This window comes from Hyperolius riggenbachi, chromosome 12, assembly GCF_040937935.1.
Source record: "Hyperolius riggenbachi isolate aHypRig1 chromosome 12, aHypRig1.pri, whole genome shotgun sequence".
Classification (NCBI taxonomy): domain Eukaryota; kingdom Metazoa; phylum Chordata; class Amphibia; order Anura; family Hyperoliidae; genus Hyperolius; species Hyperolius riggenbachi.
This window is the reverse complement of record NC_090657.1, coordinates 16,610,415-16,626,959: the sequence shown is the minus strand read 5'-3', so window position 1 is coordinate 16,626,959 and position 16,545 is coordinate 16,610,415. Positions and strand designations below refer to the sequence as shown.

General features: G+C 46.2%; 1 protein-coding gene across 1 annotated transcript in view; it reads right to left on the bottom strand.

Moving 5' to 3' along the window:
- PECAM1 (platelet and endothelial cell adhesion molecule 1) overlaps positions 1 to 16,545 on the bottom strand; it is a 121,345-nt gene that overhangs the window by 60,993 nt on the left and 43,807 nt on the right. Inside the window, exons 5-6 of the mRNA XM_068263830.1 lie at positions 6,102 to 6,374; positions 1,794 to 2,060 (exon numbers count right to left, since the gene is read on the bottom strand). Coding sequence (XP_068119931.1) covers positions 1,794 to 2,060; positions 6,102 to 6,374 — 540 coding nt within the window. The remainder of the gene's footprint in view (positions 1 to 1,793; positions 2,061 to 6,101; positions 6,375 to 16,545) is intronic.

Below are 16,545 nucleotides of genomic sequence, written 5' to 3'. Positions count from 1 at the left end.
ACATCGGCGTGCGTGATCCCCTGCAATCTCCGCCCCTAGCACTTCACGCCAATTGGTGTGGAGTGGTCCTGAGGCTGCCGCGCTGCGCACGCCAATTGGCGTTGAGCAGTCGTTAGGAAGTTAAAATTGATGTATAAAAGCAACTCTGCAGCGATGGTACTACTTTAACCACCACAAAAAAAAATGCAATCGAAATTCGCAATCGCTAGAAATAAAATAAAAGTACTACAAAAAAGACCTGAAATCACTTTGGAAATCATTGTACACAACGCTAGCAAAAAAGTGCTGAGCAATTGGGATCTGTAGTGGGTACTTGGCCCAAAAGTATTGCCCCCCTCCAATGACCTGATTATTTAGATTTGGGTTCAATGCACAGGGCACCTGAAGTGAGAGGGCTATGGAGGCTGCCATAATACATTTAGTTATAGACCCTTAGCAAGCATACAGATCAGATGTTTGACACTGGATTTGCCAAATGCTTGCTTCAGGTATGAGATTTAAAAACTACTGATGCATGAAAGATCAGCAGGATTGCCAGGCAACTGGTATTGTTTAAAAAGAAAAAAAATGCAGCCTTCATATCCCTCTCACATCAGTTGTCCTTTAACCTCTTGAGGACTGCAGTGTTAAACCCCCCCTAGTGACCAGGCCATTTTATGTAAAATAGGCCACTGCAGCTTTAAAGAAAATCTGTAACGCAAAAGCCTCTCCTGGTAGGTACTCACCTCGGGTGGGGGAAGCCTCCAGATCCTATTGAGGCTTCCCCCGTCCTCCTCGGTCCGACAGCGGTGGCAAAAATACTCCCGGAGCGGCGGCGATGTAAATATTTACCTCCGTGGCTCCAGCGCAGGCACAGTATCCGCTCTCTGCACGGAGATAGGCGAAAATAGCCAATCTCCGTCGGGACTCTCCTGTGCAGGCGCAAGTCTCCTGTGCCTGCGCAGTAGAGTGGACCTGACGGAGATCGGCTATTTTTGCCCATCTCCCTGGGAAGAGCCACAACAGTGCCCCCGCTGGAACCAGAAAAGATAAATATTGCACATCGCGACAAATTGTCGGCTATGCGTTCTGGGGGCTGCATCGAGACTGCCGTGGGACACAGGAGGATGGGGAAGCCTCGATAGGGTCCAGAGGCTTCCCCCTACTGAGGTGAGTACCCCCCAGGGGAACTTTTTTTCAGTACAGGTTTCCTTTAAGGCCAAGCTGCATGGCGCACAACTCACAAGTGATTCCCCCCCCCCCTTTTCTCTCCACCAACAGAGCTCTCTGTTGGTGGCGTCTGACCGCTCCCCCCATGTTTATTTTTTTACAGATATTTTCATTATTATTTTTTAAATAAAAAACCCCATTTTTTAAAAATATTTTCCCCTCCCTCCCTCCCCTCGCCAGCCTATCACATCGATTGGCTTTGATAGGCTTCAGCCTATCACCGCCGATCGCTTCTGTGTCCCCCAGGGGGACAAACGTGTCACACGGCTGTCCCCAGTACAGCACTGTACTATGTAATTAGACGGTGTTTCGCCATGTAACAATCTCCCGAACGGCGATCGCCGCTCGGAGACTGAAGGAGGGGCAGAGCTCCGCCCCTCGAACAGGAGATGTATGCGCAGCCTGCGCGCAATCTCCTGCAAACTGCTGCCCCAGGACTTTACGCCGATCGCCATCGGCGTGACGCGGTCGGCAAGCAGTTAAGGCATCCTTCTAAAAAACTTTGATGGCTACATCCTTGACGGCCTACCTTATGGATCAACTAATGTTTACTTCATCATAGACTAGGAGAACATTCTACTCACCGTAAACCCTCACTGGAACTGGATTACTGGTCTTAGTGATGTTGGAAATTGTCACTTCACATGTGTACTCCCCACTGTCACGCTCTGTAACGTCCCTGAAGAACCTTCCCCCAGTTGCCATATATCTTTGCCCCTTTACTCTGAAGTAAAAGTTCAGTACATCTGAATCCTTGATGGGTAAACCAGGAACATAACATTTCAGAAACAAACTCTCCCCTTCATTGATGTCCCTCTGGGTGGGCTCAAGACGAGGTTTTGGAAAAAGCTCTGAAAATGAATTAAAGTGTGTTCATTATTCTTGACAACATAAGGTTATTTGAATTAACAATTCCACCTAAAATATTATATTTTAGTGCGGAAGATCGAGAGTGGTGGTATTTGCTGAAAGATGGAGAGATAAACCACCTAATGGTTACTTTTATCCCCTGTGGTGAGTTGTCTATGTGCTTCTGGGTTCCAAGCTCCACTTCCCAACCCGCTGTACACCCAGAAGTTTGCCTCAGGCAGCAAAAAGTCTACAACCAGCCCTGAGAAGTACCCCTACTTCTCAAGATGAAACTGGGGTTACTTCTTGAGGCAGATGTATGATAAGGCATGTTAAAGGACAACTGAAGCAAGAGGGATATGGAGGCTGCCATAATTAAGCAACACCAGTTACCTGGCAAACCTGATCATCTTTTGCCTCTAATACTTGTAGCCATAGTCACAGAACAAGCATGCAACAGATTAGGTGTTTCTGAAATTATTGTCAGATCTGACAAAATTTTCTGCATGGCTTGTACCTGGTATTATTCAGACATTACTGCAACCAAATCGATCAGCAGGGCTGCCAGGCAACTGTGGAAAGACCAAGACCCGCGTAGGGACAACTACCTTAAGAAGATACATGATGAAAAAGCAAAAACTGCAATGGGATGACCACATGAGGAAAAGTGGCACACACAAAAGCAAAGCCACACACCGCAGTGGAAGAATCAGAATCAGAATCAGAATCAGAATTTATTATCGCCAAGTACAACGGTGGATTGTACCCGGAATTGGTTTTGGCGCATACAGGGTCGTTGATGAAGAAACAAGAAATAGCATACAGTTAAAGCATGGCACATACATAGACATGGGGCAGCATACATAGGACAACATTACAGCTTGTGCGTACAATTAAGCAGAGTACAGCATTGCATACAGTTAAGCATGGTACATACATATAAACAATAAAAACAATTAAACGCAAAAATAAAAAAAAACAAGACAGAGAGCATTACGGCATACACGCATATTACGGCATAACGTAATGCAAGCATAGCAAAGCATACACAATAGCAGGAACAGAAAAGAGTAGGACTGGAGGAGCAGCCTGAGAGCTGATATGAGCGCTGCCATTTTCGGCACTGGACGCTACACAGCGACACGCTCCCAACAAGACAGGTGCTACCGATTGTCCACGAAAGTAGAGAAAGCTGAGAAAGCCTGGAAAAGAGTGGATAGAGAAAAGAGAGAGAGAGAAGGGATAGCTAAAGAGAGTATTGAAAGAGAGAGAACCAAAGCACGAGGAGAGAGGCAGAGAGTTCCTTCAGGGCTGCAGATTGACACCCCTGGGTACAGTCCGACAATCAGTCCGAAACCATGTGCTGAGCACCGTTTAAGCAAGCCCTGGCTTGCTGAACAAATCTGAGTTGGTCAGGACCAGAAGAATCCATTTGATGGTGGTTGCAGGCCGAGAGGCGCCCGGTGCTCCTGGGAACAAAAAGAACACAGAGCCAGTTCTGGTGGGCCTTCCAGGGCTTACGGGGAACTAGGGCTGCTGTGTAGGCTGGTCTGAGTGGCCTGGTGGATGAGAGCAGAGGGGACTACAGAGCTGCACTGTGCTGTTTGAGGACTGCAGGCTCGGTGGTGGGGAGCAGGGCCTGGCTTGTTTTCAGTGGAGTGTATGGAGCAGGAGAGCAGTGGTGCAGGGGCGACAGCAGCCTTGAATCTCGGTGGTCGTGAGGGAGCAGAGAGAGTGTTGGTGCACATACCTCTCCGGGCGGTGGAGCTGCCTGCTTGTTACTGTGATGGCATCCCCGGGTGGCGGTGGTGTAGTGGCCCCGCATGGAGTGGCGGATCAGGCATCTTCCGGGTCCTCAGATGGTGTCAGGGCAGGGCAGTGGAGGCAGCGGCAGAGGATCAACAGGCTCCAGTCCCCGGGTCCTCTGATAGCAGCTGCATTCCGTGAGCGGCGTCTGGTTGCCCCGGCAGCAGTGTTGTGGCTGCCCCACGTGGAATCCTGTCCCTCCTAACGATGGTCCGAAGGCGATATAGCAGCCAGCAGGGATGGAGATGTGCGGTGGCAGAGGGGCTGGCTCAAGAGTCGGGCAGCGAGCAGCAGGAGTCAGGCAGCGAGCAGCGGGAGTACCCAAACAGCTGATCAGCTGTCGGCCGCAGCTAGCAGGCGCCCCGGGCTAGCGGGGAGGCCTGCATAGTGTTCTTTGCAGGCTGGAACGTGTGAAGGATGGGGGCCTCTCTGCTGGGAGCCGTCCCGGAACACAAGCTGCGGTGCCGTGGTGGGATCAGCGCAGGTGGCGGCGCTGGTGGTCTGGAGGCAGCGGAGGCAGCGGCAGAGGATCGACAGGTTCGAGTCACCTCTCCATGCCTGCGCACTGCACGTGGCCCCAAACAGCTGATTCCCTCGCCGACCTGCAGACCGCGGCGCGTGGCTGCAGCAGAGCGAGACCATCGTGTCCATGTCCTCCGCATCTCTCCCCGGCATGGAGAGGAGTTCAGAGGTGAGTGGAGGAGAGGTTACATCTCTAAAAGAGTAAAGAAGACCGGAGCCCTGTGGCCGTGGCGTCCGAGTCCGGCGCCATCTTAGATGGACTTAGACCGCAATTATTTCTCAAAAAAGGCGATACCCAAAATGTACCGTGATGTTGAAAGGCAAGTGGTGTCATCTCTGGCACACAGCGTTGGGTCAAGGGTCCATCTGACCATGGATGCCTGGTCTACAAAGCATGGTCAGGCCCCACACACAGCAACTCTGCCTGCACACCGTGTGACTGCCTGCCCCAAGACTACGCCGGTCCCCACACAGCATCTCTGCCTGCAGACCGCTTGACTGCCTTCTCCGCCACCACCAACAGGGTCCAGGACTCCAGACTGATTCCTGAATTTTTAAGACCACTGCTAGCAGCGGCCGCTATAATTATTTTTCTGGTGCCTGTACATGTGTTAATTCCGCTTCGTGATCGTTACTTTGCTGTGGTGAAGGGGCTTGCGTGTCACATTGATGCAATGACCGGCTATAGAAGTGTGTTGGGGGGCACACCTAAGGTCGTTGCTTCATTGTGAACAGACAAAATTCGATCAGCTGGACATTCACTGTTGTTCTGTCATTAAGCTACCACAGCCTGACCATATGGGCTGGAAAGCCACCATCACCTGCACTCTCGCCAATGTGCGCACCAGTCCAGCTCGGCCATCTGTTTGCAGTGCGTTACACAGTGAGTTTGGTCTGTCAGTGTGAAGCAGTACACTACTTACACTCCCTGATCCATGTCTACACACGCAAGATGTTTTCAAGCACTTTAGGCCTCCAATTTAGGAATGCAATGTGATTTCTGACCTTTAGGGATTATAACCCTGCTGTACATCAAATCCAGATTTTTCCCCGGGACTTTGGGAGTGTATCCCAGTCCGTCATGCCCCCCTCCAGGTGTTAGACCCCTTGAAACATCTTTTCCATCACTTTTGTGGCCAGAATTAGTGTTTGTAGTTTTGAAAGTTCGCCTGCCCATTGAGGTCTATTGCGGTTCGCGTTGATTCACTAGTTCGCGAACCAAAATCCGCGGGTTCGCGACAACTCTAATGCCAGAGAGCTTGACCCAGGATTGTTACTCAAGTGTTGCTCTTTACCCTGGCATATATCTACATATAAGGATTACATTCTCTGCCATGTGAATGTCAGTGTTTTAGATTTTTGTCATCTTTATTTATAACAGATGTACAGTAGAGTCTCAACCATTCAGATTGCTGGCAGTACTCACAGTGGTGAAGGTGAACCTCTTAGGCTTTTGTAAGCCTATTTTCAACATTGAGTCTCCAGCAACCAGAAAGCACACGTATCGGGCATCAGCCAATCCCCATCAGTGCCGGACAACTGAGACTTTACTGCATTTTGATTATTTTGGTGTGGGTCATATTGGAAGATTGATTTGTTTTTATTCTGACTTGAACAGAAAGAGAAGCCATCCATTCCTCAATAAACCTTTCAAACGAAACCACGGCACCTATGAAGTAATACAAAATAAATATAGACGTGTGAAGAAAACGTACCATCCACCCTGACCATGGTGCTGGTGGTTTTTGAGGCTTTAGTCCCTTCAGCTTTACACGAGTAGTTGCCAATGTCGTCCACGGTTGCCATTTTAGAATAAGTCAATGTTTCAGAGGTGGAACTGTTTAGAAGCTGGTTTCCCTTTTGTAAGTAGAGGACCACTTTCTCTTGCAGTAGGTGGGACGTCCGCACTGAGCAGGTCACCTCCATGACTTTCCCTTCAGTGAAATTGTTTGACGGCTTAATGTTAATGTTTGGCTTGCCAAAGGGTTCTATGGAACAAACAAGGACATGATGTTAGAGGGTGAAATGTTTGCAGTTAGGACCTGGAAAACAAATAGTAGCAGTTGTGGGGGTTAATAGATTCTCAATCACAATAGTATCACATAAAATCTTATCGCTATAATATATTATTTGCTGTGTTTTAAGTTTTTAATAACACTTATAAGAAAGACATGAGAGTTCCAGCCAATGTTTTTAACCATACTTTTATGTTTGTTTTAGCTATTTAGTAAAGTTAGTACTACAAATAGAATTCTGAAAGTATTTTTTCCCTCTGGAAAAATATGAATATTACAAACACATTGGCCTCAATTCACTAAGCTTAACTCCTGTCTTTAATAACTCTTCTGAGCTGTTTTACAGTTATCACAATTATATCACCATGATGATAACTGTAAAACAGCTCAGAAAAGGTGTTAAAGACAGGAGTTAAGGTTAGTGAATTGAGTCAGATTTCATTGCTGGTCGGACCAGCTAGATTTGTAACTGAAAAATGGTGGTTCTTTAACGGCCTTGCACTATAGACAGGCGCGCCGCGAGGCATAAAGCAGACCACGCGGCCGCTTGGGGCCTCAAGATCTTAGGGGCCTCGGCGGCTCCGTGACGTCAGCATGACGTCACTGTTTTCCCGCAGCCCCGCGAGGCTGGCAGAGCAGAGCAGGGCTACGGGAAGATGGCCGCCGCCGAAGCCCTGCTCTGGAGACTATTTATGTCTCCAGTACAGGGCTTCGGGTGGCCATCTTCCCGTAGCCCTGCAGTGCATTCAATCAGCGCGGGAGATTGGAGGAGGGAGGGAGCTCCGGAGTCCGTGGGAACTGCGCGCCTGAGGAGCCGGCCGGGAGACAGTGAGAGAAGACTTCTGCCAGTGCCAGGCCAGCCTGCCAGGTGAGTAAATTCTTTTCTTTTTGCAGCCCTAATTGTGTTTATCTGCTGAAAATGTGCCCTAATTGCATTTGATTTCTGCTGAACTGTGCCCTAATTGCGTTTGATTTCTGCTGAACTGTGCCCTAATTGCGTTTGATTTCTGCTGAAAATGTGGCCCTAATTGCGTTTGATTTCTGCTGAACCATGCCCTAATTGTGTTTGAATTCTGCTGAAAATGTGCCCTAATTGCGTTTGATTTCTGCTGAACTGTGCCCTAATTGCGTTTGATTTCTGCTGAAAATGTGTCCTAATTGCATTTGATTTCTGCTGAAAATGTGCCCTAATTGCGTTTGATTTCTGCTGAAAATGTGCCCTAATTGCATTTGATTTCTGCTGAAAATGTGCCCTAATTGCGTTTGATTTCTGCTGAAAATGTGCCCAAATTGCGTTTGATTTCTGCTGAAAATGTGCCCTAATTGCGTTTGACTTGTGCTGAAAATGTGCCCAAATTGCGTTTGATTTCTGCTGAAAATGTGCCCAAATTGCGTTTGACTTCTGCTGAAAATGTGCCCAAATTGCATTTGATTTCTGCTGAAATGTTGCCCAAATTGCGTTTGATTTCTGCTGAAATGTGGCCCAAATTGCGTTTGATTTCTGCTGAAATGTGGCCCAAATTGCGTTTGATTTCTGCTGAAATGTGGCCCAAATTGCGTTTGATTTCTGCTGAAATGTGGCCCAAATTGCGTTTGATTTCTGCTGAAATGTGGCCCAAATTGTGTTTGATTTCTGCTGAAATGTGGCCCAAATTCTGTTTGTTTTCTGTTGAAATGTTGCACAAATTGCGTTTGTTTTCTGTTGAAATGTTGCACAAATTGCGGTTTTATTTTCTGGTGTCTGGGGTAACTGTTGCTGCATTTATTATTTAATGGTCATAGTTGGCTATATTTGCTGTGCTACGGTTAATCTCCGCCCATACAATGCGCGCGCGCCTCAATCACCCCCACATCCATTATTCCCCGCAAACAGCCCCGCCACAATCCACCCTCCTACTCCGCCCACATGTCATGGCCATGCCCACTTATGCGGAATAGCCACACCCATTTTTCGCCGCGGCGCGCGAAGGATAGGGCCACTTACTACAGTCCGCTTGGGGCCACAAAAACCTTAGCTGCACCCCTGACTATAGATAAAAGACTCCATGGAAAACAATGGGGCCATATTATCATTTAGGTTAGATAATCCGACTTGTTCTCCAATGGAATACAGTTACAAAATTGCATCAGGTGTACGTACAGGAAGACCTCCCCCCCCCCCCCCCCCCCAAAAAAAAAGGAGAAAAAGACTGGAAATACTTGTCTTTGTTATGTTATAGGTTTCTGATCAAAACATGCAATCTATTTTAAGATTATTTTTTTACTTACCGTAACTGAACAATAAATAAAACCGATTGTTACCTTGTCAATCCCTAATCAACTTAGAGGACCACTGTAGCAAGAGGTATATGGAGGCTGCCATATTTATTTCCTTTTGAGCAATACCAGTTGCCTGGCTGCCCTGCTGATCCTCTGCCTCTAATATTTTAGCCATAGACCCTTAACAAGCATTCAGCAGATCAGGTGTTCCTGAGATTGTCAGACCGGAAAAGATTAGCTGCATGCTTGTTTCTGGTGTTATTTAGACACAATTGCAGCCAAATAGATCAGCGGGGCTGCCAAGCAACTGGCATTGTTTAGCAGGAAATAAGCAGGAAATTACTGGTTGAACTCGATGGACGTATGTCTTTTTTCAACCAAAATACCTATGTAACTATGTAAATATGGCAGCCTCCATATCACTCTTGCTACAGTTGTCCTTTAAGTCTTGCACACACATACAAGGACTATCGCCAGGTAGATATCAGGACTTGATCCCTCAGGTGCAGGGACATTGCTAGGATCCTGAAAGATCCGGAGGAAATGGGCGTAGCCATACCCAGATGTGGGCGGAGACAAATGTAATGTGGTAGTGTAACACAAAGGCAGTGGGCCCAAGTTTCCTCTCAAAACACAGTTATGCAAAGTAACCTTAAGAGCTTGTTCACAGTGCATCAGTTGCATTGCAGAATCATTCTGTATGTCTGCTCACTGCCCATACAAATCTATGGGCCTGTTCACAAAGCTGCGTTGTAATCAGATCATATTATTCTAACTCGCTGCATGCAGGCTTTGCTTTACAGTCTATGTCCAGTCTCCATTGTAGTTCATACTTCACAGTCATTATAACGTTTGTGCGTAATGCAACAAGCCACTGGTTTGTTACATGATGCATGAGTTATGATTGCAGAAATACTGATGATGTGCCACAGCTTATAACGGCGCAAAACGGCTGTAGACGTTCCTTCGCTGCCTGGACCTCTCTCCATCGTTTTACAAGCTTTGATGTATGTATGCTAAAAGTGTGGATTAAAAGTGACGTTTTACCTGGACGTGCACAACTGCCTTTCTCTTGCTATTGGATCTACTACATGTAATGGTGAGCTGCACTCCGTGATATACAAGCCTACACCTGTGCACAGTATATCTTCCTAATACCATAATTGCAGAATTACAGTTTATGCAGAATCCTGCAATGCAACTGGGCACTGTGAACTAAATGGACACATTTTTCCTCCCCCAAAAACACACACATAATACGGCAGCAATTTTCTCCCCAAAAACACAAATAGAACAGAGCAGCGATTTCCTCCCCAAAACACAAACAGAATAGGGCGGCAATTTCTTCCCCAAAACTGTAATGATCGCTGCTGCAGCAGCTGTTGCTGGAAGTAGTAGTGCTGCAGCTCAGGCAGTTCTGATCTATTTCCATGCAAGTTGCATAGCTTTGTCTGTCTTTCCCTGCTGTCAGCTTGTGACTGATTATCATTCACCTGTGTGGGAATCTGCATGTCTGCTCCCATTGGATGACCTCAGTATAAAGATCTGCTTCCTGCAGGGTTTCCTTGGGTTTTCATAGCTTCAGCTTAAGCCTGCCTTGCTGTCGCTTTAGCCCCCGATCGTGTTTCTTGTTATAGATACTTTGCTGGTCTTTGCATCATATATTGGTTCATTGCCAGTATATATGCATACCAGCACGTTTATTATTTTCCTTGTATTTGTGTTACGTTGATACATTAGTGTCGCTGATGTATACGTACACGAACTGTTTATATCCTGTGTGCAGTTAGTCAGCTTTCCAGCACGTTTTGGTAGGTTGCGCGTACCGTGACCACCCGTGCTGAGCTAGTATCCTGCTCCTGGTCCTGTTCATGGATTGCGTTCATCTCTGCGAAGAGATAACGAATCCTTCTGAATCCTGTTCTGTTACTGTTTGTGGATTGCGTTCATCTCTGCGAAGAGATAACGAATACTTCTGAATCCTGTTCTGTTACTGTTTGTGGATTGCGTTCATCTCTGCGAAGAGATAACGAATCCTTCTGAATCCTGTTCTGTTACCGTTTGTGGATTGCGTTCATCTCTGCGAAGAGATAGCGAATCCTTCTGAGTCCTGTTCCCTGTATTACTCCAGTCTTAGTCAGTGTTCCTGCTTATGTCATATATCGGTTCATTGCCGATATATACATATGTTAGTCAGACGTTACAAATAGTTTCATTGATAGCTGTAATTGTAATACGCTAGGAAAACATACTTATTGTATATTTATCTGTGTTACGTTCATCTATCTTAATCCTGCTATTTTCTGACTGTCCTGTCCTGTCTTTGTGAGGCACGCCATCGCCGCATCGCATTGGCTGCCTCATTCCAGTCTGTCTGGTTTTGGACGCTTGCTGTCGCTAAGTAGCCGCTAGCTAGCAAGCGTTCATTCTGTCTACCTGTCCTGATCTCCTCAGTTCTGGTTTATGCGCTCAGCGCTACTTTGCGCTGAGACGTTATAACGAAAGCATTGTTTGTGGCTGTCAGATCTGCACCGGCTCTGTGCGCCACAATCTCCTATTGGAGTCAGTCCTCCCCTCCACTACACTAGGGATAGCCTGTTTCCTTGTGCTGGTGTGTGTACCTCCTCCATGCCAGCTCATGCGTTGCATGCTGACTGTGGAGAATACACCACCAAGCCTTACATTATGAAAACCCCATTACCAATCCCCATTGTGGGGGGGATTCCCAGAAAGTATGACACTGTTAATTATGGTTCCTGTTCCTTTAGGAAATTTGAAGAACTTAGCTCTGAAACAGAAAATGAGTTTTTCTCTGAATGTGCCAGGTTCCTGACCAATCCTGATCTCCAAGCGACTCCTGTTTCAACCTGGGCACTCCAACTAAGTTATATTTTGTTTAAAGGGGAATTATTCCAGTGGGCATTTGATGTTCTCAATCATTCCGATTTGAAAGATAGACCGCTGGAATTTCTAGCGTTTGTGATCCATAACTGGTTGCGCATAGATCCATTGCCTTTTCCTCTTAATGAACTCCTGGCAGCAGGCCAATCAGCTGCTCCGTCAATTGCTTGCAAGAATGAGCAGCAAGCAGAAAGTGTTACTGATAATTTTCCTGCAGCTTTGAATAAATCACCAAAAACCGCAAGGTCAAAGGCAAAACGCAAACGTTCTAAGAAACGTGTCCAATCTGCAGAATCGTTATCCTTAGCGACTGAGACCTATAATGAGATCCTGCCATTAACAGATAATGAAATGCAATTGTCTTTCAGGGGAGTTAAATGGACTTATGAAACTACTAATGAACTTTCCTCCCTGGCTAGGGAAAATAAAGATTTTTGTTTAAAAGAATTATCTGAGTATGATTATGAGGAGATATTACAGAGTATTGAACAAATCAACTTATTTGTAAAGCAAGGAAAGTTTGCATACACTACAGTTCAGCACTTGCTACAGGTATTGGAGATTCTTAGGAATAAGGAATCTGCCAATCACCTGCTAATTAACCCAATATATGTCCCTGCTACAATCATATCTGCAAACCATGATCTGCCTGTTAAGTATGCTTGGAATCCTCCATTTGAGAAAGGAGAGATGGAAGCTCTGGTCAATGAATGGAAGAATGATTCAAGTTCATTTTGTCAATTTTACAGTGCAAAAAGTGAATTGGTATTGAATGCATGCATTAAGTCTGCCTATAACCTAATAAAAACTGGTGTGTGTGAGTATGACTTTGTGGCTCCATTGATTGATGTGTGGGAACTGATTTTGGATGATTTTTTTGTGACTCCGAATTCGCAAATTTGGCGTTCTGACCCGCCTGCTTCAGCACCTTTGGCTGATTCAGCAGGTGATTCGGAGCTCTTTTTGTGTGAAGTTGAAGTTCCTGCAATTCCACCCTGTACCATGGATAACTCAGTGTTACTTCCCAGTAAAACAGAAGCCACTGATACTTTCTTAACTTTGCCCTGCACAAATTTCTCAGCAGAGAATCCAGAGGTCCTGCTGACTTCCGAGTCCAGCCTAGCCAGTACTCATGACTCTTTGTTCAGTGAAACAGACACCAGAAAAATCTTGCCTGTCTCTGCAAACACTTCTGCAGAAATTACCTGTGTTAATAAAGTTCAACTCCTGTCTGATCCAGCAGATGCCAATAGATGCACTACATCAGTTTCCGAGTCCCAGCAATCCTGTCTAGAATCCTCAGAACCCCAGCATCTGAATTTTCCAATTTTACAAATGAATGGTGATTCAGATGCGCAAACATTGTGTCTTGATCTTCCTGTTTCTACACCTCGCTCTAGTTTCGTGAATAGCTCAGAGCATCTGCTATGTGAACCTGAAATCGCAGAATTATTACCTTGTTCAGAAAATTTTCCAGTAAATTTGCCCTGTACCATGAATTGTGCAGTAGATCTCTCCAATGAAACTCAGGTCACAGAATCATTATGCTGTCCAGCAGGTGCTTCCATGGTTTTGCCCTGCAATATGGACTGTTCAGTGATCCTGTCCAGTGAAGCTGTGGTCGCAGAGTCTTATGCTTCACCCAGTACTTTGGATACTTTAAACCCTCTAGCAGAGGAGGCTGAAGCACTGCTTACCTCAGTTGGTGTTGCAGTAATATTCACTTGTCTAGCAGCTGTTTTGGAATTACAGTCTGCTCTAATAAAACTTGATGAATTTCTGCCCAGCAAAGCAGAAGCCATTGAAATATTGTCCTCGTCAGCAAGTGTGTCAGATACCTTGCCCTGTACACAGTCTGATTTAACCAATGATGTTGAGTCCCTCTCCAGTGTTGTAACAGCCGAGGAACTCCAGCCCTGTCCTCTGAATGTTTCAGAAGTCTTGCCCTGTAACATGGATAATTCTGATTCTCTGGTCAAAATAATAGAAATCTCAGAATTTCAGTCCGGTCTGATGAGTGTTTCTGAAACCCATCCCTGTATCCTGAAAGATTCTAGTTCTCTGGCCGCTGTGGCAGAGGTTCCAGAGTCCCCTTCCTGTCCAGGGAATTCCTCAGTTTTGCCTAGTCCAGTGGGGGCTGCTGCAATACTGACTTGTTCTGCAGCGCCTCATGAGCTCCAATCCAGTGTATTAAATGAGTCTCTGTCCAGTCCAGAGGTAGTTGTGGAGTCCCTATCTGGTTCAGTGCATACATCAGAAGATTTGTCCTGTTTTGTTGGTGCCCCTGAATCTGATTTGTTACTGACTTTGCTGGAATCAGCGACATCTAAGTCTGATCCAGCATTCTCGTGTAAAAGTCCAGTGGTTGCGAAGTTTAGTCATGATGATTTTTTTTTGGCCAGTCCTGGTTTTGGTCCTGTCTTGGCTGACCCGGAGGCTCACAGTTCCTTGACATGCCCAGACGTTTCTCTTGTGCCGGTGTGCCCAGATGTTCTTTGTGTGCCAGAATGCCCAAGTGTGTCTAAGGTGTTAGCGTGCTCTGATGCTTCCTTAGTGGGAACACGTTCTGATGTTGCCAGTCTGCCTGCATGCCCAGAGATGGTTCTGGTCCCTGAAAGCCCTGATATTGATGTTTGTCCTTGTGGCCCTGACTCGGGAATTGCCCTAGGTTCCATAGGGGTTCTTGATAGTTCTCCATGTGAGCCTAAGGGGCGTTCTGACCTATGGGGATCTCTTTGGAGCTTCAAGGTGTTCTGGGAGGTCTCTGAGAAAACCTGTCCTGGTACCTTGGACTGGTTCAACAGTGGGTTTTGTGTTGGTAAAGACAGTACCGGTGGGCATTGCAAAGGCTTTGGCGTTTCTGAACGGTTCCTGGAAGGCGGTGGGTATCGCTCAGGGAATTTCGGAGGGCTTTCTTCTGGAAATCATGGTTCTGATGGGTGTCACACTGGGGCTTGTGGTACTGATGGGCGTGGTTCTGTAGGTTCTGGTTCTGATGGGTCCAGTCTTGTGGGGACTGATTCTGGAATTCGGTCTTGCCGGGCTGTCCCGGTCATCATGAATTATCAGTCAGACTGTTTTGTTGGGAATTTCGGTTTTGAAAAGCGTCTGGAATCCGCTTTTAAAGGCGGGGGTACTGTAATGATCGCTGCTGCAGCAGCTATTACTGGAAGTATTAGTGCTGCAGCTCAGGCAGTTCTGATCTATTTCCATGCAAGTTGCATAGCTTTGTCTGTCTTTCCCTGCTGTCAGCTTGTGACTGATTATCATTCACCTGTGTGGGAATCTGCATGTCTGCTCCCATTGGATGACCTCAGTATAAAGATCTGCTTCCTGCAGGGTTTCCTTGGGTTTTCATAGCTTCAGCTTAAGCCTGCCTTGCTGTCGCTTTAGCCCCCGATCGTGTTTCTTGTTATAGATACTTTGCTGGTCTTTGCATCATATATTGGTTCATTGCCAGTATATATGCATACCAGCACGTTTATTATTTTCCTTGTATTTGTGTTACGTTGATACATTAGTGTCGCTGATGTATACGTACACGAACTGTTTATATCCTGTGTGCAGTTAGTCAGCTTTCCAGCACGTTTTGGTAGGTTGCGCGTACCGTGACCACCCGTGCTGAGGTAGTTACCCTGCTCCTGGTTCTGTTTGTGGATTGCGTTCATCTCTGCGAAGAGATAACGAATCCTTCTGAATCCTGTTCTGTTACTGTTTGTGGATTGCGTTCATCTCTGCGAAGAGCTAACGAATCCTTCTGAATCCTGTTCTGTTACTGTTTGTGGATTGCGTTCATCTCTGCGAAGAGATAGCGAATCCTTCTGAGTCCTGTTCCCTGTGTTACTCCATTCCTAGTCAGCGTTCCTGCTTATGTCATATCGGTTCATTGCCGATATATACATATGTTAGTCAGACGTTACAAATAGTTTCATTGATAGCTGTAATTGTAATACGCTAGGAAAACATACTTATTGTATATTTATCTGTGTTACGTTCATCTATCTTAATCCTGCTATTTTCTGACTGTCCTGTCCTGTCTTTGTGAGGCACGCCATCGCCGCATCGCATTGGCTGCCTCATTCCAGTCTGTCTGGTTTTGGACGCTTGCTGTCGCTAAGTAGCCGCTAGCTAGCAAGCGTTCATTCTGTCTACCTGTCCTGATCTCCTCAGTTCTGGTTTATGCGCTCAGCGCTACTTTGCGCTGAGACGTTATAACGAAAGCATTGTTTGTGGCTGTCAGATCTGCACCGGCTCTGTGCGCCACAATCTCCTATTGGAGTCAGTCCTCCCCTCCACTACACTAGGGATAGCCTGTTTCCTTGTGCTGGTGTGTGTACCTCCTCCACGCCAGCTCATGCGTTGCATGCTGACTGTGGAGAATACACCACCAAGCCTTACAAAAACACAAACAGAATAGGGCGGCAATTTCTTTCCCAAAACACAAACAGAATAGGGCAGCAATTTCCTCCTCAAAACACAAACAGAATAAGACAGCAATTTCCTCCCCAAAACACAATTAGAATAGGGCAGAAATTTCCTCCCAAAAAACACAAATAGAATAGGGCAGACATTTCCTCCCAAAAAACACAAATAGAATAGGGCAGCAATTTCCTTCCAAAACACAAACAGAATAGGGCAGCAATTTCCTCCTAAAACACAAAGATAATAGGGCAGCAATTTCCTCCCAAGAAACGAACATAATAGGGCAGCAATTTCCTCCCAAGAAACGAACATAATACTGCAGCAATTTCCTCCCAAGAAACGAATATAATGGGGCCGCAATTTCCTCCCAAGAAACAAACATAATAGGGCAGCAATTTCCTCCCAAGAAACGAACATAATAGGGCAGCAATTTCCTCCCAAGAAACGAACATAAATACTGCAGCAATTTCCTCCCAAGAAACGAACATAATAGGGCAGCAATTTCCTCCCAAGAAACAAACATAATAGGGCAGCAATTTCCTCCCAAGAAACGAACATAATA